At 34.2% G+C, this 26,285-nt stretch overlaps 1 protein-coding gene across 4 annotated transcripts in view; it reads left to right on the top strand.

Annotated features, from left to right (window-relative positions):
• Positions 1-26,212, top strand: part of TYW3 (tRNA-yW synthesizing protein 3 homolog) — a 65,034-nt gene extending 38,822 nt beyond the window's left edge. Inside the window, exons 6-7 of one of the 4 annotated variants that reach the window (XM_050768315.1) lie at positions 24,036-24,125; positions 25,278-26,212. In XM_050768315.1, coding sequence (XP_050624272.1) covers positions 24,036-24,123 — 88 coding nt within the window. In that variant the 3' untranslated portion in view covers positions 24,124-24,125; positions 25,278-26,212. Of the gene's footprint in view, positions 1-14,095; positions 14,847-24,035; positions 24,780-25,277 lie in introns of those variants that run through there. The other 3 variants (XM_050768185.1, XM_050768345.1, XM_050768105.1) reach the window with 3 other exon arrangements.
• The last annotated feature ends 73 nt before the right edge of the window (positions 26,213-26,285 follow it).

Below are 26,285 nucleotides of genomic sequence, written 5' to 3' on the forward strand. Positions count from 1 at the left end.
TTAGATATGTTTAAGTACATAAACACTTATCATTGTGTTACAGTCGCCCACAGTAGTCAGCACATTAAGATGCTGTACGGGTATCGTACCCTAGAAGCAATAGGTTCTACCATGTAGCCCAGCAGTGATATTTGCATGACTAAATCACCTTACAACCCATTTCTCAGAACATGTTTCTGTTGTCAAACAACACACAACTATTTTATTTATGTATTTTATTTATGCCTGATCAACAATATCAATAACTGAAACACAGCAGTTTAGTAATAATTTAATACACACGATAACCTACCTATTGAGAATGGCTTTATATTGGTTTTCATTGTAGTGGATCCATCCAAAATAAAAGTAATTTTTTTCCTTCCTCCAGGATAAAGGCAAACATTTCTTCCTAAGGTCTGGATTCTCCATATCACCTACAAGTTAACTGCTTTTGTGTTCTAAAAGAGAGAGGAAAAATGAAGTTGTCAATCTTATTGAAAAAAAAAAAAGAGGGAAACTAAGGAACATGCTTTTGCTTTTGAGGTCCTAGGCCAGAAGTCATAAACTATGACTTGGCCAAGTTATGGCCAAGCAGATATGTTTTGTTTGGCCCACACAGAGTATATTTTTTCTAATTGAATCAACATTTTAAAATATCATGATTTCATATTTAAAAATAAAAAGTGCATCTCTGTTTTGTGTGTGTGATTTTATTGGGAGATCTGGCTACAGCAGTCTCGCATTCCCGCAGGACAACACTTAGCCAGTCAAGTACTAGCTCCTCCTTCTGGATAAGACTTGGTTTCCTATCCACCCCAGACCCAGCACCCCCTACTGGTTCCCTGTCACAACTGCTTCAATCATTTAAACATTGTTTGGTCCCTGTGGGCACCAACATTGGCAAACTTTGGTTAGATCTTTGGGGAGAATTAAACTCTATGACTATGTTAGTATATTATATAATAAATGAGAGATGAGAGCAGGACCAGCTATATAATTTTCCAAGGACAGTGCAAAATGAAAATGTGGGACCCCTTATAAAAGATTTAAGAATTACAAGATGGCAACAGCAGAGCACTAAATCAAGTACAGGCACATCTAAGCACGGGGCCCTATGCAAGCTGCACAGGTTGCACATACGTGAGGCTTGGTGCTTTAAGGGGAATCGGTGTCTTCCCACTCAACTGGGTGTTTACCCCTGCTTCCCACATTGAGAAAGATGCAGAGTGCTGCAGGTTCTGTGAGGTGCCAGGACTTGACACCTGCTCACGTTTGGCATCCTTAGGTTCCAGGACAATGAGTAGATGTTTGGAAGCCTGCAAGGATGGATGTTTTGGAAGCTAGGGCAAAGGTCTCAGTGGCTACCCTTAGATGGAGTAAACCATTGTCCTTTTCAGAGCCACTTGATTTCAAATGTGAACAAAGGCAGTGATGAGCACCACGTTTTGAAAACAAGGGCTTTCTCCATTTTGAGAGGAGTTATATGATTTCCTGGGTTAAGTGTTGAAGAACCATGAAAAATGATCACCATCATTCTTCTTATAGATGGGCCCTTGAGCAGGCTTTAATCTGTTTTGGTTTTTTTTTTTTTTTTTTTTTTTGAGACGGAGTCTGGCTCTGTCGCCCAGGCTGGAGTGCAGTGGCCGGATCTCAGCTCACTGCAAGCTCCGCCTCCCAGGTTCACGCCATTCTCCCACCTCATCCTCCTGAGTAGCTGGGACTACAGGCGCCCGCCACCTCGCCCGGCTAGTTTTTTGTATTTTTTTAGTAGAAACGAGGTTTCACCATGTTAGCCAGGATAGTCTCGATCTCCTGACCTCGTGATCCACCCGTCTCGGCCTCCCAAAGTGCTGGGATTACAGGCTTGAGCCACCGCGCCCGGCCTCAGGCTTTAATCTGATTGGAGTTGCGGGGAGTAAACATTACACTCCCATATAAGGTGTATAATAGTGACTATTTTTTGGTTACAGTTTTTGGCTTCAAAAAATGGGCTTTGACCTTCAGCCCTCTTCTTTCCATACTCTACTGTGCTTCAGTCAACATTCACGCTTCTCTAATACAATAGGATTTTAATATTCACAAATGCTAATGTTTTTAAACTTAGTCCTTTAATGTCCTAGGTTTTTATGCATTCTATTCTTGCTAAGCATGTATTTCTCAGCCCTTTTTGGTTTTGCCTTTAATGTGGTTGAATTTAAACTATAACTGTAACTCATTGTACATTTTACTTATTTATTCATTTATTTTAATAACAGTTTTGGAACAGTTTTAGGTTTACAGAAAAATTGAGAGGAAAAGTTCAGATAGTTCCCACATACCCACTTCATCTGCCTGCACACAATTTCCTCTATTATCTTATTTATCCTACATCTTACATTAGCATGGGACTTTTGCTACAATTGATAAGCCAATATTGATATTTCTTGACTAAAGTCCATATTTTATGCCTCTTTTCATCTCTCTTCAATTCTGTTCTCTCCTTCTGGGACTATTAGTCTATTAGTCATATATTATACCTACTTATGGGTCTATTCTCCATATTGTCTAATCTTTTAATCCCCCTTCACCAGTTTCTCTTCATCTATATGTGTGTCATTCTGTGTCATTCATTCGGGTTATTGTTTAGGTAACTCACACCCTCTTCAACTGTGTCTAATCTACTGCCTATCCAGTCCATTGAGTTTTACATTTCAAAGATTATAGTTTATTATTTCTAGTTCTTTTTGGCTCATTTTCAAATCAGAGACAGATTATTTAAAGTTTCTAATAATTATTTCTTTCTATATACCTTTTCCCAGATATTTCAATAAATTGTATTTACACAAACATTTCATACACTTGTATATTACAGAAACGATCTACGTTCTTTAGCTATTCCAAGGATAGTTGAAAAGAATGTCATCACCACTACCAAATCTAAGCCATGCAAGAAGAAAGTGAACTATTTCTCAATAACCAGATTGTTTACATGCCATTTTTATTATTTATTCATTTACATAACTAATATGTATTGAGCACCTACTATATGTCAGTCACATGCAACAGGACAAGGTCTCTGCCTTCACAGAGCTTTCCTTCTAATAACGTTATTAAAGACTTTGTGTTGGCACTTGCCTAGGATCTTTAGTGCTCTTTAAATTTTACTTATCAATCAGGGCTCAGCTCAAATGTTACCTCTTTTGGGACGCTTTCCTAAAAGCTCATTTCATAATTAACTTCTTCCATTCCTGTTTTTCCATAGCACTTTCCCATTACTATATATACATAGTATTTTGTTTATACTTACATAACCACACAAACCAAGGAGTCTCTTGATAGCTATTAATTGCATACATACGTATGTATCCATCACCACCATCCTATTAAACTTTGACTAACTGAGGGACAAAGCTGTTTTTCCAACATTTTTATATCTGCAGCGTCTTGGACGTCATTGTTTTTTTAACAAGTACTTTCTATTCTGGTTTATAAATGCATTGTAGATGGGAGAGTTCATGAGTATTATCTAATTTATCATTTTATAAGCAAATGACAAAATCCCTAACCAAATTCTATTACTATTCACTTCTTGAAAGAATCTTGAAATTGATAAAGTTAAATGACTGAAGTTAAAAAAAAAAAAAGATACTTGGAAGTCACTAAACATGTGCATAATACTATTCTTTATATCTCACGAAATATCCAAATTTCCAGATGTTAGTATTTCAAGATATACCTTGTGACTAAACGTGATATATCTTGTCTTTATTTTTTCACACTAAGCCTTTTGAAAGCCTTTTTATTTTGAAATAATTTCAAATCTATAAATAAGTTATAATAGCATGAAGAATTCCTGAATATACTGTACCCAGAGTGACCATTCTCTCTTTCTCTCTCATATATAGACATATAGTACATATGAATAATTTCATATATAAACTTTTGAGAGTAAGTTAAAGATATTTTACTTTTACTCTTAAATATTTCAATGTATATTCCCTCAGAACAAGGACAGTCTCATATAATCTCAGCACAATTATAAAATCAGGAAATTTAACAGTTATACAACATAATTATATAATCTACAAAACTTACTCAAATGTCATCAATTGTCCCAATGATATTCTTTGTAGGATAAACTGAATTGCATTTTGTTTCATGTTTCTTTAATCTTGTTTAATAGTAAGTACATAATTGGTTATAAGCCTTTGTGTTTGATAACATTTATAGGCTTGAAGAATACAGGAAAATTTAATAGCCATCAATTTATATTTTTAATATTCATTTTTAACTAGATTCAAACTATGCATTTGGGGCAAGAATATCATATAAGTGATGTGTTCTTGTCAAAGCATGACTTCAGTAGGTACAGGATTTCAGTTTGTCCCATTATTGGTTATGTTAACTTTGATCTCTTGGCTAATGTGGTGTCTGCTAGGTTTAACGGTAATTTTCCCTTTTGGAATTAATAAGAAATTTGAAGGATGCTCTACCTTGAGAATATGTAAATAACCTATTTTTATCCAACTTTTACCCACTAGTTTCAGCATCTGTTGATTATTCTTCTGCAAATAAGTTATTACTATGATTGCAAAATAATGATTTGTTACCTCCATTATTCCTTCTACATTTATTAATTGGCATTCGACTTTAAAAGATAGCTTCACTTTCACACACTCTCCCCACATCAACTATCATATGAACTCATGGATTCTTATTTGATTCAAAAGCTTATAATCCATTGCTATCATTATTTATTTTAATGTTCATATTATTCCAGATTTGACCAGTGGGAGTCCCTTCAAGTTGACCTCTGTCTACTTTTTAACATATCTCTTTTAGTGTTTGAGCATTTCTTCATTATCTTGCACAAGGAGGCTTTCCAGGCTCATCTTGTACATTCATTGCCCCCAGCCATAGAATCAGCCAAAGAACCCCAATTCATTTTGGTGGGAACTGGCATTTAGAAACAAAGTTCCTAAGCAGTAAGTGTGTTCATGACAGCATTTTCTCTTTTTTAATTATAGAATTATTCATCAGTCTATAATAATCAGTAAATAATCATTATTCAAAGGTTAGATCTTAGAGTTTACATCATCCATGAGATGTGTTGACAGAAATGACATATAAAGCTGTCTACTAAGTTCATTTCTCTGTCATATAGCAGCAGGAATGTTCACATTAATATACTGAAATAGTCTCATTATATTCATTTAATGAATTCCTTTATTCCTCAGCTTTTCATACCAACTCCTACCTATTTTCTGTGACATGGTAAGACTTAAATAAATTGTCCTTAACTCTTTGGAGAAAATAACTTTGCAGAGATCAAGAAATATTGGCTAATTTCATTGTACTTAACAATTGTCAATACATTATTCAAACCTGTTAATCTTCATGGTTATTTTTAATGATGCTTTGAAATGAGGCAAAAGCAAATGAATAAGTCACATAGACTAACCAATCTCTCCTACAGCCACTATCTCCCACAGCAATAGGCACATTGTCAAACTGAAGTTTAATTCATAGGTTCTATGAAACGGTGGATAAGAAGGAAAAAGGAGAAACCAAACACTCACATTGTCTGATTTTTCACAATTATCCACCAGGTGGCAGAGTACTACACGCAGTGGCACAGCAGTTTGCGCTTCATTTAAGACGGAGTAGGCTTTGGTTTGTGTTTTTTTTTTTTTTATAAAATCAATTCTATAATATTTTGATAGGTTTATTTTTAAGAAAGAATAACATTAGGAAAACATAATTTCTGCTTATCCTTCTAATAAATTAAATTATCTAACATCAAAGGATAATTTGGTTGTATGGTATTTTAACAGCAAAAGCTATCCAGAAGTTTTCACTTTGTTATTAAAGTATGCCATTAAAATTATGTTATTTCTAAAGAGTAAAATGAAAGAAATATTGGGAACAAGATTTACTTCAAATTTTTAGGCTGTTTCCATCTAAAACCTGCATTTAGTTAAAATTGTGAAATCATTTAAAAAATCTTCATATCTTTAGATATATTATTCACACATCATGTATATATGTAAGGAATTCATAATCAACATCATTTTGTACAAATTCAAGGGATAAATCTTATTTATCCTATTCTATCCAATTTCATTAGAGGCCTATATACAATAGACAGGGCTTATTTATTTGTGTATAAGTCTCTAAGGAAATTGTTCTAAACAACTGTAACTAAACAATTACAGTTAAATGTATTAGGATTATAGATTTTTGTGTCAAACTGTTTGCTTTTATACTTTTAATATTTCCATTCCTCACGCAGTCCTGTTTATTCTTTATGTTAACTGTAATGTTCAATACTTGAATAACAAATAGTAGTTACAATATTTACCTACATTTAGCCACCAAGTCTCTAAATAATCCATTGCTTCCAGTTTAAAACAATCATTCTAAGATTGATAGTAATTAATTCCTAATGGAAACTTATTCTAGATTTTGTACAACTATTGATAGATTATTTTTGATCTCTTAATTTTAAGGGATTTTGTGACACTGATTTCTCTTTGTGATGGTGTAAGTAAAATGGAATATACACTTTCAGCTTAGAGAACACTGCTGAGGATTTCAAAATACAGCACAGCTGAGTACTTAGGATTACAATTTTGGTTGGTGGCGGAAAAGTAGAAATAAATTAAGAGACTCTGGAAGTAAAGTCTGATAAGAAATATTGTCCTTCATGCAAAGATAAAAATAACCAAATTCTGAGAAGCCTTTAGCGATTTGTTCCCTTGCTACTGCTAGTGTGTGTTAGATTTAGTCCCAGTAACGTCTGGTTTATCCTTGTAATCTCTAGTTTGCACTTTTTATTTGAAAAACAAAGCAGGATTTTTCTTAAATATCACATTTGTATTTTCACTTACAAACTTTTGGAGGTATTTGGCATGTGTTCCTCCGTGAACTTAGCGTTTTTGCTTTCTTGCCTGGATCTCCGTTTTGGATGCTAAACTTAACTGCTTCCCCAGACTTCTATATTGCACTCTTAGTAAATCAATCTCCTAAATGGGAAAATATTATTTGTGGGGACATTCTTTCACTCAAGGGATGAAGTATGGTTATTTAAAAGGGTTGCATTTCATCAGCCACTTCTATAGTCACTTTCTTTTTCTGCCTTTCCATATTTTTTAAATGGTAAAGCTACATATGATCCCTTAACTCGGTTGGTTGGTCAGTGGGCTGCTGCCCTGTTGATGTTGAGCGTCTAAATATAGAAATGAGCATATAGCTTGCATCAGTTCCAGTATCATGCCTTCTTTCTATGGAAAATACACGATTCAATTTAATTATATAATCTGTCGTTCTCTAAGACAGGGCTTCCAACAGGGCTAAACAATTCCGAAGCAGATTTGTCTCTTTTTTTAAGAGGCCTAATCAGAAGGGATTTGTGATATCGAAATCACTAAGAGGTAATTATGAATGATTTTGTGCAATTCAGAAATGAAAAATTCTTCCCCAAAGCCCCAAATCTTTGAGTCTATTTTGTTTTAAAATAATGGAAATTTGTTTCTTCACTTATATATCATGTTAGCATTGTTAGATTAATTTCTTAAATGCTAAAAATGAAAATATACTTCTGCAAGAAAAGATGAATGAATTTTAAGTGACAATAAGAAATGGCATGTAATGTAATTCTGGAAGCAGAAATTTCCACAATGATAAAAAACAAGGGAATTTATTTCATGAAAATAATATTAATAATGGTTTTCGACACTGAGATTTTTCATTGTTTCTTTACAATCAGAGAAAAAAGACATTTTTTCAGAAAACTTTCCTTAGTCTGTTGACATGAACACCAATTTTTGCTATTAAAGTAGAAACTAGTAATTACATTTTAAAAAATGACACTCTGGTAATTATACATTTAAAATATGAATCCTAATGTTTAATTAGGTCATATGACTATAATATCAGCTTGCATTAGCAGGAGATTATCAAATCCTAGCAATTCATTCCATAGAGCAATACAAGTTAGAAAAGACTGCTATAATTGTGAGATTTAAATAGAATAAACCATAATGCAGTACAGTATTCTTTAAATATTTTAATGTTTACTAATGTTATTGAGTAATGAAGTTTATCATCATGGCATATTCTTCTTAGATAATTACTCTGGTAGCAATAAGCACATAAGAAGGTTGGTATTTTTTTTTCTTCCAGGAAAGCTTTCGAATTAATCTCAGAGCAGAGTTCAAAACATGTATTTGAAAGTGGATTTCTATATTTCTAATATGCATATGTATGTAGTATTATTTATTTTCTAAATGTAATTACATTGTGCTTGGATGTTAGGTAAGTAATTTTTATTTTTAACCCATATCATAAATCTGTAAATCATTAGTTCTTACTTTCATTTCTTTCTATTTTTCATTTATAAATAATGCAGTGCAAATAAAACCTCTTATTCTTAAGTATCTATCTCATTTATGATTGATAATTTCTAAAAAGCTTAAGTATATGCCTGTATTTTGTATTTTAATATTTCATTTCACATTAATTACAATCAGTGAAGGTTTTTTGTTAATTTTTGTTTTAATCTCTCCTTGCTTCTATAAACCACACTGATTGGTGTTTACTAGCTTTGGTTATTTGATATAAATACAAAAAGAATCATAGTAGAGTTTAGTTATTAATTATTGGATTGTAATGCAATCCTCTTTCAGCAATAATTTTCTTAGTAAAGAGACCTCTATACAATGTACATGTTGTACTTCTTTGATACCCTGTGAGAACTGTATTCCTTAATATTATATTTCTACCCCAAAGTTTGCTCTTTAAGATATAAAACTTAAGTGGCTACCACAGGCTTCATTTGTGTAGGTTTAATGAGACAGTACTTTTAAATACTTAAGTTTCAGAGTCTCCTTATAATGTATCTAATGATTTGCACAGCTAAAACAGCTTGAGTACTTTTCCATCTAGCCATAAAAGCTAGGATTTCCCATATATAAGTAACTTTATTACTCAAGAAACTTGTCTTGAAATTCTTCCACACACTATCCTTGACGATGCTACCAGAATTTTCATTAAAAAATCTTTCCTTTTTCCTTCTCGTAGTTACATCTGCTATAACTCATGGCTATAAATATATATTGTATAATGAAAACAAAGTCCTTTCTGGATGACAAGAATCTCAAATTGCTTGAGTGGCTCTGAGGATTAGATATTCTTTTATTAATGGGCAAAAGAAAAGTGATTTCCTTGATCATACGCTTTGATTGTGTCTCTTTGTATTAACTAAAGCAGCCTATTATATTAGAGGCACAGACAAAATGTGTGCTAACATTATTGTATCTATTGATGATATTTGGTGCCTGTGATTCACTGTAAGGAACCTATTTCCTAACACTAGGGGTCATTTCAGCTTGTGGCAACAGTGTATGATATTTAGTTTTAATAAAAGAGAGTAGGAATATGACATTTCCTAGGAAAACATTATCCTGGAGAAACATTTTCCTGGGCTAGGATTCCTAATTTTTCCCCTAGTCAAGGTGTGAACAGATTCTGTTACAGTGTCTACTTTTCAAAAGTAAAACCGAAAAGTGCTTTGGGTTTCTTATCTCGAGTTCATTTTTGTTAATTCTGCTAAAATGTTCAGGTTCCACTCCTGAAGGCATCATGTTTCATCTCACCTTTTGCCCCTGGTTGCTATTTACTATTTTGTCATCTTTAGAGATTTGCTTGGCCCTTTTCTTCAAGTCCTTATATTCTGATCCTCTTGAGTTACAATGGAAGTCTTACTTATTTTTCTCTAATTTTCAAACTGCTCTGAAGTATAGTACATGCATCTGTTAGAATAGAACTGTGTTCTTCCCTTAACAAAATGAACACATTCTATTATAGCTCAGATTTTCTACCCTTAAAAGTTTTTAGAATTTCAAGCAGTTTCTTAAAAGTTCTTTGCTTTTCCTCTCTGGGACTTAATAATATAAATTACTTATTTATTTTTAAAAAATCACTTTAAGGGCATGGTGCTAGACATGCAAGATGACATAAGAAACTATTTTTTTCAGAATAGCATTATGTATTTTCACATGAGCTCTAGATTATGTAATATGAATTATGATCCTGTTTATATTGAATGGAGTGGGTAATTGCAAGCTATAAATCATTTCTGCATATCTGAAAAATTTAGCCGCCTTATTCAAGTTACACACATAAATAAAGAGAGTTTTATTTGTTTCTTTAAATCTATTTTTTTTTAGATCTGCTTAAAATCGGCTGTGCTTCAGAAAGCATGGTATATTATGTTTAACCTTTTCAATCTAAAATCAAAATATTTCCTTTGATTCAAAAACTAGATATGTTTTCCATATCTAGCATATCCTAACATATGGAAAATTCCAAAGAAAGTTATTTTTTCTGCTAAAAATGAATAAGTGATAAAAATGTTTATTAAGCTTACATTGATGCAAATGATAGAGAATTGCCCTTTTTCTAACTTAGAATCAAAATTACGGCCTGATTTTCCAGATATGACAGTTGCCCCATATATAGCTGTAACTGCAGCAGAGGCCTGCATTCTGCTTACCAAATTCTGTTATTCGTTACCTACCTATAAAAGGGAAATGAAAGAACAATACTGTGTTTTGGTGCTGCTAATTATCTATTCAGTTTTAATTAGCTTGTTTTAATTTTGGAAATAAAAGAGAACGAGGCATATTTTCAATAGATGGCATTTAACATTCTCAGATCTGAGGACAAAACGGTTCTAAATTACAGATAGGTTTTATTATAAAGATAATGGAAAGTGGCAAAACACAAGGAAACAATATTAATGCTTACACTTCAGGCTTAAAGTTTCATGTTAATGTCAAGCATATTCTATTACCAAAAATCACTGATGCCTTTACTACATGAGGCTAATGTGCCACATTCCTAAAAATGCATAATTTAAAGCCATTTGAAAGAATGATCTTGAAAAAGTAAGTTATAATACAAAAGGTATTGTAGGCAGATATGGTCAACCAAGTTCTATTTTAATCTCTGTCACTGACTAGCTGTGTGACCTTTAGGAAATTACTACCTTACTGTAGCCTCTGTTTTCTCATTTGTACAATAATAAAGAGGCTGAATCTCCAAAACAGTATCCATGTAAAAGGAGCCTCATTTTAAAATATTAATGAAATGCTTGGCTATATATATATATCTTTCAAATATATGTACATATGTACATACACATTCTAAGTTAGAAGCTAAAAAATAAGGTTGCAGATAATGACTGTATATTACAATATTTTCAGTAATAAAAACCTTATCTGATCCAAATTCATCAACACTGAAAGAAAAACAAACTCAGTGAAGCATTTAAAGGTATTATCTTTTGTGAAGTCAAATTCTCTGAAAGGTCAAAATCCTTTCCAAACAGTGCTACTGAGAGAGAATCACCCAAACTTATTTGGGAGTATTATAGGTAAATTATGCAAAAGAATTCACAGCTCCTCTTCCTCCTTTCTTCTTTAGAGACCCTTAATTTTGACCACATTGAAACATGTGACATGGCATACAATATCATCTTTCTCTCTGTCTTCTTTTTTTTTTTTTAAAAAAAAGCACATTTTCAATATATATTAGTTGTTATTCTAGCATAGTGGCAATGGGATTTGATGTCATGAAAATGGTAGCCCACAAGAGAAACACATTACAAAAGCAACTCCTTTCCACCCTTCCCTCCCCTGAAATAATAACAATTTGCTAAATTGTTGGGAAGTTGTTATAATTCCTTTTCCAAATTATTACTCGCCCTTTAGATTAGAAATGAGGCTCGGGTTAGCAATCAGCTATAAATGGTAGGATTTTTCAAGTAAGAAGCACTTGTCTGATTGTGAAGTGGAGGCCATTACTGCCTTGATTGGGCCTTTTTTTTCTTCAGCTTGCTTGATTTGTGGTTGAGAGCGCATATTCACTCCTGTACTGTGAGCAATCAGAGCCTCCCCCTCTCCTTTTTGCCCAGCGATTTAGGGTCCACTACTTTGGCACAGCTGCCACCTTTTAGCCTCCATCATACAGAATGTATCTCTCTTTAAAAAAGGAGGGGGGGATGGGAGCAGGTAACGAATGTACATTTGGCTTATTAATGTGCCTATTTTATATTTTCAGAGAGAAGTTTTTCGCTCTAAATAACAGTCATGTTGGAACTTGAACTTCTACACTCAATAAATAAGTTTGGAAAGCGACTTGAAGCTTGTTAGAGCATATTTCCCATTTCTCTATCCAAAAAGCAAACAAACAAACAAACAGGTATAGTGGTACAAAGCTGGGGCTGAGGCATCAGAGGGCACACTCAACTTTAACACTAGCATAGTCTTTGTTCTCTGGAAAATAATACAGAAACAAGAGCTTTCTTGTTTGCTTTGTTTTAGAGGGCATTTTATAAGTTTTTCACCATATTTAAAGCCTATAGAAAGAAGGTATTTAAAAACTCTTTAAAATAGAAACTTACATTATTGGGTTCAAAAATTACTTAATACCTCCTCTAAGTTTAAAAAGATATATTCTTGTCAACAGTAAGGGATATTTTTATTAGGAGTTAAACTCAGCTCATTTTATACCTTGAAACTTATTAGAGAATCACCAAAGAAACTGGACTTTCAATGTTGGAATGAGCTGATCATCTTCAAATAACAATACACATGTAAGAATCTGTGCCCTACACCCCTCTTCTGCTCCTGTTCCCCCAAATTAAAATGTCCAAATAACTTCCACAAAATGAATTTTCTTAAAAACACTCTCGAGTCTGGGTCATAATAAACCTGTGTAATAAAAGGAAGTTCACAAAGATTAATACCATCTGGTAGGTAGTAGTTCCCCAAAATCTGAGTCAAAACTCGTAATGAATTTTTCACCAGTTTTCTTGAGTTATAATTTGCCAACCATAAAATTCATTCATTTAATGTATGAATTAACAAACTTTTGTATAGTTCTAGAATTGCACAACTATCATTGCAACCTAATTCTAGATTATTTCTATCATACTAAAAAGAAATCTTACACCCATTTACAATCATTCTCCATTCTCACCCCCAGCCCTGTGCAACCATGATTCTATTTTCTATTTCTATATGTTTGTCTTTCTTGCACATTTCATATAAATGGAATAATATGATATGTGTTCTTTTATGTCAGGCCCTTTCATTGAGATATTTTTAAGGTTTGGAGTTTCCTCCATACTGTAGCATGTACAGTCCTTTTTTCCTTTTTAGTGATGAATAGTATTCCATCGTACGAATGCATCACATTTTATCTATTAATCCAGTGACAGACATTTGGATGTGAATTGTTTCCACTTTTGGAATATTCTCCTTATTACTGTTACAGACATTCCTGTATAGATCCGTGTGTACACATATGTTTTCATGTGTAGATACTTAGGAACAGAACTGCTGAATCATAAGATAAACCTATGTTTAACTTTTTAAAAACTGCTAACCTGTTTTGCAGATGTTTGCATTATTATACATTCCCACCACAATGTATAAAGTTCCTATTTTACCACAACCTTACCAACACTTGTTATTGTCCATCTTATTTGTTATAGCCATTTTAGTGTGTGAAAATTTTATCTAGTGATTTTGATTTGTATTTCCCTAATGACTAATGATGACAATCTTTTCATGTGCTTATTAACCATTTGTATGTTTCTTTGAAAAAATGTCTCTTTGAGTCCTCTCCCCATTTTTTGTGTGTTTTAAAATTATTACTAATGAGTTGTAAGGATTCTTTATATGTTCCAGACATAAGTCCCTTATTAGACATATGATTTGGAAATATTTTGTCACAGTCTTCGGGTTGACTCCTCAGTTTCTTGATAGCGTCTCTAAAGCACAAAAGTTTTTAACTTTGAGCAAATCTCTTTTGAACTCTTAATGGAGAACAATATCCCATCAGTTCCTAATATAATTGTTTAAAGAAAATCAGAGTAGGATAGAAAAGTAAAAGGTTAAAAACAAAATCAACAATCACATTCATGTCAGTTTGAGAAGAAATTGCATTACATTTCCTTTAAAGTAATATGAAAGTTTTCACTAAAACAAGTTTGTTGTTGTTGTTGTTGTTGTTTAAAATCTTCATTTCTAATTTCGTGTTCATCATTAAATCTTTTCCTTGCTAGGTCAACAGAATCTCAAAATTCAGCCTTGCTCAAGTCACAAGTGGTTTTGAACAATGCATATGTAAATGAACCCAACGCCACAAAACCCCACTCTCTGTGCTTCTCCCTCTGAGTAACAGTAAATGACAGGAAAAATCAGGATGTAAAAAAGCTTATTCTCAAGCAAGAGACCCTGAGCTTTGCCCTCCCAAGCCTACTGCAGGATGTTATCTGTAAAATGCTTTCTTCTAAGCAATACTCACAAAATTGATTACCAGCAGCAGCACCTTTACAGCCATTGCTGAATATTAAGCTCACCAGGCAAATGTGGTAGAAATGTGGACAAAACTATTGGTAATTAATTCATTTGCTTTTGAAGTTCCTTGGTAGGGGGTCAGAGGGCAGATGTCGGGAGCTACCTGTAAGGAAAACCCAAAACGTTTTTGTAATATCCACGGCTCAGCTCTAAAGTAGCAGAGGTACATGTACCTTGCTTTTAGCAATAAAATTGATAAGCATTTCATTATTTTCTAGAGACTACAATTTAAAACCCCTTGCAGTGAATCCTTTTAGAAATCAAGTTATCAACTTTTAATGAATTTACTTTGTAAGTCCAGATTTCCATCTGATATCTGTTGTATATCACAAGCAAGATATAACTATAACACAATTTGGTCACTCTAGAAGCCTCTCATTTCTCTCCTACCCTTTTACCAATAAGAATTTAGCCAACAATACCCAATAAACACAACATACAATTGCACAAAACATTAAGGACTGTTATTTGACTTAGTGAACTTAAAAGTGTTTCTTTTTACAAGAACTGTGGATATAACTAAGAATTCAGTAATTATCGTTATTATATTTTATCTTATAGCTGCAAATGTTATTGCAAATATAATGTTAAAAATGGCAAGTGCTGTATGGCCTGAATATTTCCATCAAATTTCATTGTACACAGTAGAAAGAAGTCATTATTTCTATTATTTTTATACTTGACTTGGTACTATGAGACACCTGGATTACTTTTTTAAAAAGTGACTTTCAATGGAGACTCTGCTAAGAATATGATTCAATCTTAAGGACAGGTTAATCCTTTTTTGACAGAGTTGCATAATTTGTTCAAATCCATACACTGAAACCTAAACTGAAGGATGGTGCAGTTAAAGCTCTTGATTGTAATCAACCCAGTGACATTGAAAAGCAGTGCTAATAAGCAAGGAATTAAAATAGAAAGGCCTATTAAGGATAGTCAAGTTTCACCAGAAATAAAACTAGGTTAGTTGAGAATAAGAAATTGTCTCAATAAATGTAAAGTAACTAAAGCAGTGCCTAGTAGTTTTTATAAATGAAAATGGAAAAGGCATAGCCCCCAAACAATAAGCTATGCTCTGGAAAGAAAAGAATGCCAAATAGAAAGGGGAAAAGACTGTTGATTTCTTTCAAGAACAAATGAAACCATTAGCAGAATAACACCTGTGGTTTGGATCAACAAGACTTATTCTAAAACAGAGTGAATATTCTTTGATTTCTTAAGTGACTGTTATATCAACTGAGCAACTTTATACACAGGAAAGAAAAAAGCCACTTTTCTCTCATCATGAAAGTTCTGCAACAAGGGAAATAGATTTAATTTATCAAAATCGGAGTAAAAGCAGGGCTTATCAGCCTATTTTACAGTTAGAATACTAACCGTAATAACCCAGGTGTCATTTTTTTTTTTTGCCCCCACATACTATGCAAGACACCAGGGCCCTGAAAAGTCCCCAGTACCTTTTCCGGGAGTCTCCAGAAGATACCATGTGTAAACTAAGTAAATTGTTTTGAGGTATTTGCTTACTACTGTTTCCATTGGGATGCTAACACATTTGCTAATCTTCACTTGTGCTTCTGTTATATACTGTAGTGTATACCAAACACCACTGTTCCTGTCAGAAACTAACACTGCCTGCTTTCAGGAACCTGATGTTCTCTCCATGCCCTATCACTGCTCTGCTAGGTGCTGGCTACCTCCAATGCACTGCATTCCTCAATGCACCAAAGAAGCATGGTAAAGGGACATATGTCTCCGACTGTTTGCACTACATTCTATTTGATGCATCTGCAGATCTGCCCTTGCTCTAATGTGTTACAGAACTTTTAATACAAAAGTGCTTTCTTTCTTCACCTCCTCTATTCCTTCTCCCCCTCCGCTTCCCTCTCCCCTTGTCCTTTCATTTATCCTTCCCCTTCTCCTCCCGCTTCATCTTCTCCTCCTTCAATTTATAGCACTCTCTCCATGGCGATTATCTGAATATTGATCTAAGTGTCAAGCAGCATACAGTATTCAGACTTGCTCCTCTATCCCAGGTTAGCTCTATTTTATAGTTTCCACATCTTTGCTTAAATTTCTCATCTCTTCATGAAGGTTTTCCACCTTTTCCATTACAAACTTCCATGTCATGAGCTGCCCATGGAAAGGGTGACATGGCAAAAAACTGCAGGTGCCCTCTCGGTCCTGAGAGTAGACACTAGCCAACAGCTAGCAAAAAGCAGATTCGTCAGTAATACAGTTGCAAGAAATATAATCTTTCCAGCAATCTGAAAGAGCTTGGAAGTAAATTCTTCCCCATTCAAGCCTCCAAACCAATACCTTTATTGCTGCCTGCTTAGATCCTGAGGCAGAGAACTCAGGCTCAGACACTTGATCCACAGAAATGGTGAGATAACAAATGAGTGTTGTTTTAAGTAACTAAGTTTGAGTAATTTGTTATACAATAGAAAACTAATGAAGCTTTCTAAAACGGCCTTAGTGGTTAAGATGCTGGAATCTGGGAACAACTGCCTGGGCTCACAATTCAGTTCCACCACTTACTTGAAAAGTGATGTAATCACCTTGTCCTCAGTTTTGTCACATATAAAATGAGATAATAACGGCACTTCTATGAATAATTGTGAAGATTAAATTAGTTAATACAGGTAAAACATTAGAATAGTGCCTAACACATCATTATAACTGTTTGCTATTATAATAATGATAAACTAGCAAGTAATATAACCTATTAATAAAATAATACTGTTTTTAAAAATGATAAAATAATAGTAAATAAGCATAAAAATACTTATGATAGATAATATAAAATAACAATATATTATAGTATCACCATTATTATATGTATCAGAGTAGATTACGTTATATTGCCGTAACAAAAATCGCAAAATCTCAGTGACGTTTGGCATCAATATTTATTCTTGCTCATATTAAATGTCCACTGCTGACAGGAGCAGTCTCTATTCATTGTATTCCCATAGACCCAGGCTGATGAAGTAGCTACCATCTTGAATGTTGCCAGCCACTGCACCACAGTCAAAAAAACGTACTGGAGAGCCTCACATTAGTAATTAAATGCTCCAGCCTGGAAGTGACACACCTCATACCCCACTTCTATTTACAACACATTGGCTCCACACAAATATAAGGGAACCAAAAACATCCAATTCTACCACGTATTCAGAAGTAAAGAGAGAGACAGAAATTTTGGCAAAAAGCACTAAAGACTACCACACTTGCTACTATTAGTGTTAGTGTTCTACTCTTTAACCTACGAACAAATTTTGATAAAACTAAAAACTAAATTTGAGAAAGAAAACAAGGTGCCAACAATACTCAAAAGGGTTAATCTTAGTTATTCTTGCCTTAAGCTGTTTGAGGCTAAACTTGGACTATCCTAAACCTTTGGATGTAAATTATTAGCAAACAAATCACTGGTGTTACAATATATGTCAGTTACACCAAGACATGTTTGCCTCTTAATACTACAGATATTTTATTAAACAGTTGTATTATTTTTAGAATGTAACTTATTATAATTCTATTTGTTTTGATATACCACAAAAGCAGATTTTTATTTTATCAAGATAGAAACCACAAACAACATTAAAAACTACAAAGATGATCATGTGGAAATCTTCATTGCATCAGATTGGGGTCCCCAAATTGTAGGGTCATACTCTATTTCTGGAGGTAGACAATTGCTCCTCCAGCTCCAAGAAGCCAAGCCTATAAGCAAGGATTATTCTGGGATGGAAGAAAGCCTCAGAGTCCAGGAGCAGACCTAACTGAGCAGAGTATACGGTTTGTAAAAGTGTTGTCTTTTGGCTGGGCGCGGTGGCTCACGCCTGTAATCCCAGCACTTTGGGAGGCCAAGACGGGCGGATCACGAGGTCAGGAGATCGAGACCATCCTGGCTAACACGGTGAAACCCCGTCTCTACTAAAAATACAAAAAAATTAGCCGGGCGAGGTGGCGGGCGCCTGTAGCCCCAGCTACTCGGGAGGCTGAGGCAGGAGAATGGCGTGAACCCGGGAGGCGGAGCTTGCAGTGAGCCGAGATCGCACCGCCGCACTCCAGCTTGGGCGTCTGAGCAAGACTCCGCCTCAAAAAAAAAAACAAAAACAAAGTGTTGTCTTTTGTGACTCAATGGATCTTCACTTGCTACTTCTGGGAAAAACTTAAATCACTTTTTAAAAATAGTATACATAAATAGATAAATATTTATCTGATCTTCAGGTGGTAAATGCTTTTCTAAACCTCACTCTAAAGAAAATAAATACATTTGGCAATACAAAAAATTAAGACTAATGACAATTGAGAAGTTTTTTCTTTCCTAAAAATAATGAAAATAGAAACAATGTCAATATAAGTGAAAAAGAATATACCTATTATATATGTGTGCAGAAAAAAGAGTTAAAATCATTCCATATAAAGAGAATGTGTAAATCAATAAAAAGGGATATTGTTGCAGAAAATTAGCAAAAAAGACAAAAAATAATTATACAGGAAGAAGCACAAATGGCCAATAATATATCTAAAAGATACAATCTATTTAATAATCAAAAATTAAAATTAAAATATTTTGTTTTGACTCTTTGCTAAAAATAAAATGATTTATAATAGCCATTATTGGTGAACTTGTAGAAAAATGAAGACTAATATTTGATTATTTAACAAATAATAAATTGAGAAAATACTATCTTCAGTAAAAAAAATGAAATATTAAAAGTGGTATGATCCAGTTTACTAAAATTACAAATAATAAATAATATTTTAGAATACATACACAGAAACAAAAGCTGGAAATCTATAAACCAAAGTTAATTAAAAAAATGATTGCTTATCTTATCTTTGGATAGAAAACTGACAAGTGACTTTTGTTCTCTTAACTTAAAAGAAAGATATTTTTCTAAACTTTGAAACAGTCTCAAACTAACAGAAATGTTGTAAGTATAATATAAATAAATTTAATTTGCAACCCTCAAATGGTCATAACACAAACCATTTGAGAGTCAGTTGCCAACATATTACCTCCAATATCTCTGATTACTTTAGCGTGTATTTCCTAAAAATGAAGACATTCATAGGGATACCCAATCACATGAAAACTATCAAAATCATGAAAATAACATTGATACATTATGACTATCTATCTTCAATCCCATTTAATTTCCATTAAATGTCCCCCGAAATGTACATCGTAGCAAAAGAAAACCAGTCCAGGATCACATATTGTATTTAGTTCTCATGTCCCTTTAGTCTCTTTTATTCTGGAATAGTTCCTATAGTTCCTCAAGCTTTCTTTGACTTTCATAACTTTGGTATTTTTGAAGTTTACAAGCAAGTGATTTTTAGATTGTCCCTCAATTGGTGTTTGTCTGGAATTCCCTCATGATTAGATTCTGGTTATGCATCTGTGGCACGAATATCACAGGAAGCAATGATGTATTCTCATTGTATCCTATCAGGTAGTTCACAATTTTGATTTCTCAGCATTACAAATCATGTTCACTTTGATCATTTTATTAAAATTGTGTCCTCTAGGCTTCTCCATGTAAAGTTACTATTCTTACTTGTAATTAAGAAGTGTTTTTATAGACAGATACTTTGGCACTATGCTAATATCCTTTCTCATCAGACTTCTCAATAAACTTCCAAATTTATTAACTGGTTTCTTATTTTGTTTTATTGTAATCTATTAAAAATGCTATTTTGATGCTTAGTTTGTCCTCTGTTTGAGCAGTGGAAGCTTACATGCCTCATCATTTGTTGAGTACTTCTTTGCGTTCTGTCACAGCAAGGTATTCTGAGCTCATCTTATATTTTCCTTGCTCCAGTCCTGGACCAAGTCATTTCTCTAAGGAGTCTTGATCTCTTTTACTGCAGAATGGCATTTAAAAGATAACATTTTAGAGCCAAATATGCTAATTACTTGCTTGTTACTGTTCTTGGGCCGTCAGTATACAGAGCTGTAAAACATTTGCATTTATACCCATATTTACATCTATATTTATTTTTATATATTCCTATAGTTATTGAAATCTATAAATTAATACCAATGCCTTCAATTCCAAGCAAATCTCACAGGATTCTTTCCCATTTTCATCCTTTTCATATTTGCAAATCCCTTCCTTGACAGTGAGAAACCTAGTTCCCATGATTCTTAGTATTTCTTATTTGACTAATGCCCGTGTGTGTAGCAATCTCCTATTCTACTCAGGATCTGACACCCCACAGCAACCCCCTCCCTCCAATCTCTTCTTATCCCGTTGGAGCTCTGTAAGACATGTTGGGCTGTCCACACACAGGAATGCCCTCCTTACCTTGCTTGGGCTCTAACTCCCCATGCAGGGCAGTCTTCCTATGAATATGCCCTCCTAATTTATCTTAATCACTAAGGAGAATGGGTAAGGTGTGCCCTTCCTCTGGGCCATTGCAACTCCTAAACCCTTACCCAACTTCCAGGCTCAGCTCCACCTATGGGCTCTGAGATCCAATTGTTTAGGGAGGGAAAATGAAGGACAAATAGGATTAATATTGGAACTTTTTGATATTTTGCAAAGTTCTTACAATAAACATGTATTTGTTTTATAATTTTAAGGGTTTTTTTGTTAATTTAAAGATCAGATTTTGATACATTAGACCAAGGGTTAGCAATCTTTCTGTAAAGGGCCAAATAGTAAATATTTTTGGCTTTGCACTCTATACAATGACTGTCACAACTGCTCAACTCTGCCATTAGGAAAAGCAGATGATCTTAGCTATATTTCAATAAAACTTTATTTACAAAAATGGGCAGCAGATCATATTTGGCCCTTAAGTCATAGTTTGCCAATCCCTGTACCTAGGGTTTGGGTCCAATAAGGCAAAGTTCAAGCCTATGCATGCTCTTTCAATACCTGTGAGATGTTAAACAAGTAGTTTATTATCTCCAAGCTTCATCTACAATTTTTATGAGTCTCTTATGGACTATCAGTTGAGTAACTACATTGTAAATGGTAAAGTATTACATAATATACTTACTAAAGATGCTAACCCAGAAATGAGTTATGAGAGGGTGAGATGATTAAAAAGGACACATAAATGATCAAAAAAAAATCCAAAGGAGTTTGGATTTTATATTAGCTAATGGTTATTTACTAACATGAAAACTGAATATGAGGAAGACTGACCTAGCAGTGAGTGAGGGGGTGAAAAAAAATGGCCTTAAAGTGAAGAGCTAAGACATGTTTGTTAGGGCCTAGATACAATACCTGTTGAAACAATTTGATCCAATATAGACTAAGAAGGTAGAGACAGTGAGTCTTTATAACCAATATATAAAGAAAAGCAAATGGTAGGGAGGGGAAAGCAGGACGGAGAGGGAGACGAGGCAGGCGAAGAGAGAGAAATGGGGGGGATTTTTTAAAAGATTCATTTGCATAACAAATTAACAAAACACGTTATTCTGATTCTGCCAACAGGCTATAGCCATTCATACTGAAATTTTAAAAAATTCTTAGACTTAAACTGTACATCACATTTTTTGTATCAAGGAAATGAAACAGAAAAAAATTGCCTAAGACTTAAGTACATTAATTCAAAAGCCTTAAAAGTCAAAGAAGGGAACATCTACAGACTTCATTAAGGAGTCTATTTAATATGGCATTAATATAAAAATAAGAAAACTTGTCTCCATCTCCTGCTAAATTACTTGCTAGAGATCTGGGAGGACTGGTCAGTCTTGAGAATGCCCTATTGATACCTTCCCCGTTGTTTGTTCAATTTTACATATTTGTGCTCTTGAACATCATTGATCTATGATAGTAGCTCGTGGGTGAGAGATTGCTCAAGACAAAAGGTTCACCATTAACATTTTTAGCTATTTTGAAGATTACTACAAATTTCCCAATGAGTCTAAAATTGGTCTAGGAAATTTTATCCTATCAAAAAGAATTCTGTTCTGTCAATGATATGATTTGGTTTTTCAGTAAAGACATTAGTTTGGGATCTCAGGAAAAAAATATCATAATGTGAAGGTTTAATAATTTGAGAAAATAAATGGCGTGCTCTTTTTTCTCCTCTATAGCCATTGCCTATCCTCCTTGGAGAAGTGTGGCCACCGTTTTTTTCATGAGGTTAATTGTCAAATAAAACCCAATCACAACAGAAAATCATTTTATGCTTAAAAACAATGGGTTCAGATGTGAGGGGAACAAGTGGGAAATAGAAGCAGAAGCAGTTTGACCCTAAGTTTCTAGTGTTGGCTCTGCTTCTTTCGTAAGACAGGAGATCGTTATTTTACTCCTGCTCTATGATAAACATAAAGTACAGTGCTCAGCAAACTAGATGTTCAATAAATGAATAAACAAATATAAGACCTTGGGTAAGTCATTTACCCTATCTGGAACCATTTAAAATTTTTGAAATAATATTCTTATTTTAATTTGATATGAAGATTTACAATGTGCTCTATCAATGGTAAGTGAAGAGTAGCTGTGATGATGATGGTGATAAATAAAAAATAGAGTTGCTATGTCCCCAGATTCCGCTGCCCATTTATTTTCTTTTACTCAAGACATTTTTGACCCTTTCAATATCCAGTGGAAACATAACTGAAATGTATAAAAACCTGGAAGCAAATATTTCTCTCTAATTTAGAGAAAGAATGATGTTCCAATCCCATGATAATCCCAGAGTCAACATTCTTCTAGATAGAGGAAAAATGAGGGGTACATAGACAGGAGGGTTGAAACCCATTCTTATGGGAAAGAAGAGGCCACTACGTTTGTTCAGAAAAGATGAGAACAAAATGCTAATGCACTGAGCCAATGGACTGGCTGAGGTGCCTGCTTTGATGCTTGGACATAACAATGAAGAGAGCCCCAGTTACCTGATTCCCAGCCCAATGCTCCAGCCCTTTGTCACTTATTAGACACACTTCCTCTTTAATAAAATTCTAATTCAAGGGTACATGTCAGATGGGGATGATTTGGAAACATTTTAGGGACTGAAGGTTTATCAAAGTACTGTAATGGCCATAGAATGATTAAAAGGAATGTGTGTGTTCAAATACAAATGAAGAATGATCTGAAGGTAGGGCACAAGGAATAGCAGATGGTAGCTATTAATTATTAGCCTATTACCAAGGCTTCAGTCCAGTAAGAAAGAAGGTATTCTACGTCTGACTCATCATCATCTAACCATTTTACTGCTTTGATTTCTCATAAGAACACTAAAAGAAGACATTTCCTCCTTCTGTTGCTATGTTTGAGAGAGAAAATTGTGTGGCAATTTATGGAACAGTACCACATTAAATTCCTGAACATACATGTCAGGAGCACAATAGACACACACACACTCAAAATGCCAAAAACACGAATAATGAACAGTTCTGGAGACACTATTCTGATATCTCTTGTTCTTAATTAATGCAATTCTATAAGACTGCACTGGCAGATGGGGATCGAGACCCCCCCTCTCAGGCTTGTCTGCGTTGAGGTAGCATATAATAAGCGTGTAGTCAGTTTGTGCCCTAGTCAAACGGTTTTAATAAAACCCTACAAGCACTTCAGATCTGAAGCTGGGGGTGTGTGGGAGGTAATGCTAGGCATGAGTTGAGCCCAACTTTATGAATGAAGTGGCTACATGTCATTAATGTTTCAATAGGTCCCCTAACAAGGGTAATTGGATCTCCAGGGAACCTCACCAAGCTTCCACGTTAAATTTGCCAGTGGTGAGGATGCTCAGGTCTTGAAGGTAAGCGGAACCATTCCTGTTTTACCTTGAACCCGAGGGTCAAGCAGGCCTAAGGGAAATAGTTTGAAACTGTCATTTAACATTATCACCGACATGTACTGTATTTCCAAGCAGCCTGCAAAAGGAGCCAGAGACATGCATACATGGCCCCGAGCTGCAGGGTGGTAGCATGTCACATGTCTGGTAACAGAAGGGGATAACCATCCCAGTACAAACTTGACATATATAAATTGATTACATAAGTGGGCAGTGGTGGTCCTTTCAAGTATTCTCCTTTTGTTTGAGCTTTACAGTAAAATTACCAGCAGCAGTTTACAATTAAGGGGAATAATAATAACTGAATATGCTTTCATCTGCACATACAATTACAATGAACTGCATGCCTTAATAGGATTGTGAAAAATCTGCGTTTGACCCATAGAAAAAAGTAAACATTCTTGTTCTGGATACTATATCATTATCACAACAAAGAGAAACTCCTGAAATCTGATGATTTAAACATCTGGAGAATGTTAATCACTTCAAAATGACGGATGTTTTTTATTTCAGCTTTTGACAGACACACTCCTTTCATAGATAGATGATTATTTACATAAATTACATCATCAATGTGAAAAAAATCAGAATAACTTCAAAGGATAAAATGCTTAATTAAAAAGAGACTTGTATTTCTATTTTTTCTCTCTTTCTCTGTTTTTCCTCTAAAGGAGGAGTAAAAAGGCAAATCTACCAATTCCATTGTAGGTGAATATGTAATGAGGAAGTTGTGTTTTTAAATTTCTTCATGTAGAATACATTTAACTTTAAGAATAAATTACTCAATTTTTAGTATCCTGAAACTTATTAATTGCTTTAAATCCACTTCTGATTTCTAACGTTTCCCTTTTTAAAATGGCAATTTGGGGTTCACTTAGTCATTCCAATAGCTGAAACAGAACAGATTCAAGCTCAAGTTGAGTCTGTAATTCACCCTCTCTTTTTGTTCAACTTTCAAATTAGCCTTGGTAGATGGAGGGAAATAAACTTTTAAAGCAACTCAGCACTGAACGAAGAGTTTAATAGATCTTAATTCATTGTTAATGCAGGGGTTCTTTTGTTTTGTTTTTTGTTGTTGTTGTTTTTTGTTTTCGTTTGTTTGTTTTTGGTTTTTAGTGGGACCTGAGAAAATAAAAGTCAAGAGCAGCCCAAAAAGAAAGAATTGAAAACTCTGCCCTTTCAAGGAGCTCTGGCTGCAGTCCCTCAGGGTCGGCCTCTGACTGGCGGCATGCTGCCTTATGCTGGTTGGTAGAACTGGTGCAATTTTGTTGATCCACTACAATTTCCTCCTACACTCAGAACTGATCTGCAGACTGACCTTAGACAATTTGTCTTCTTTCAGGGAGAAATGTCACCCAAAAGGAAGCTATTAAGTCAAGAAGGTAATTCTCTTAGAACAGTCCACTGTATAAACAGAACTTGACCTCAAGTAATTTATTGCTGGTCCCTAACAAAGAGACTTAAGATTTAGGTTTGATATAGTTGAGATCTGAATCTGTCAATACAAAGGGCAAGCCAGAACCTCGCCGGATTTCTTTTGAGTGGCCATATTTAGAATATAAGCCAGATCAATATATTGTTCACACAGGAAAGTGGCATTTGGTCATTTAGAATGAAAAATTCATTTTATTAACAAATCAGAAATTTGTACTTGCACAGTTCAGTAACTTCTTTAATTACTCCTAGATGATTTTTGTGAGGCTAATACCTAAACATGATATAAAGACTATATTTCCTTGAAAACACTGAGCTAGTTTCGATGCTCAAGATACAGGTATGTCCCACATTGCTAAGAGGTTTATTTTCTTTTTAACAGAGTGGAAAGTGAAAAGTTAAATTTCTTAATTGAGTGGAATGAATCATGTTACTTGGGGGCACAGAATCCAATCAATGAGCATCTCATAGTTCAAGAGCTGAAAGGGTCAAACTGCTAAGCTGTCTCTTGACAATATCTCATGGACCACCTTTGACAGATGGATATTAGAGAGACTTCTAGAAAATAAAAAAAAAAAGGAAGAGGAGAAGAAAGCAAAGAAAGGGTAAGAAGTATATTAGGAAAACCCTTTAACTCACTTTAAATTCTTTGTTTTGTGGTTACTATGGTGAAATTTCCCATTTCCTATT

This window comes from Macaca thibetana, chromosome 1 (assembly GCF_024542745.1).
Source record: "Macaca thibetana thibetana isolate TM-01 chromosome 1, ASM2454274v1, whole genome shotgun sequence".
NCBI lineage: Eukaryota > Metazoa > Chordata > Mammalia > Primates > Cercopithecidae > Macaca > Macaca thibetana.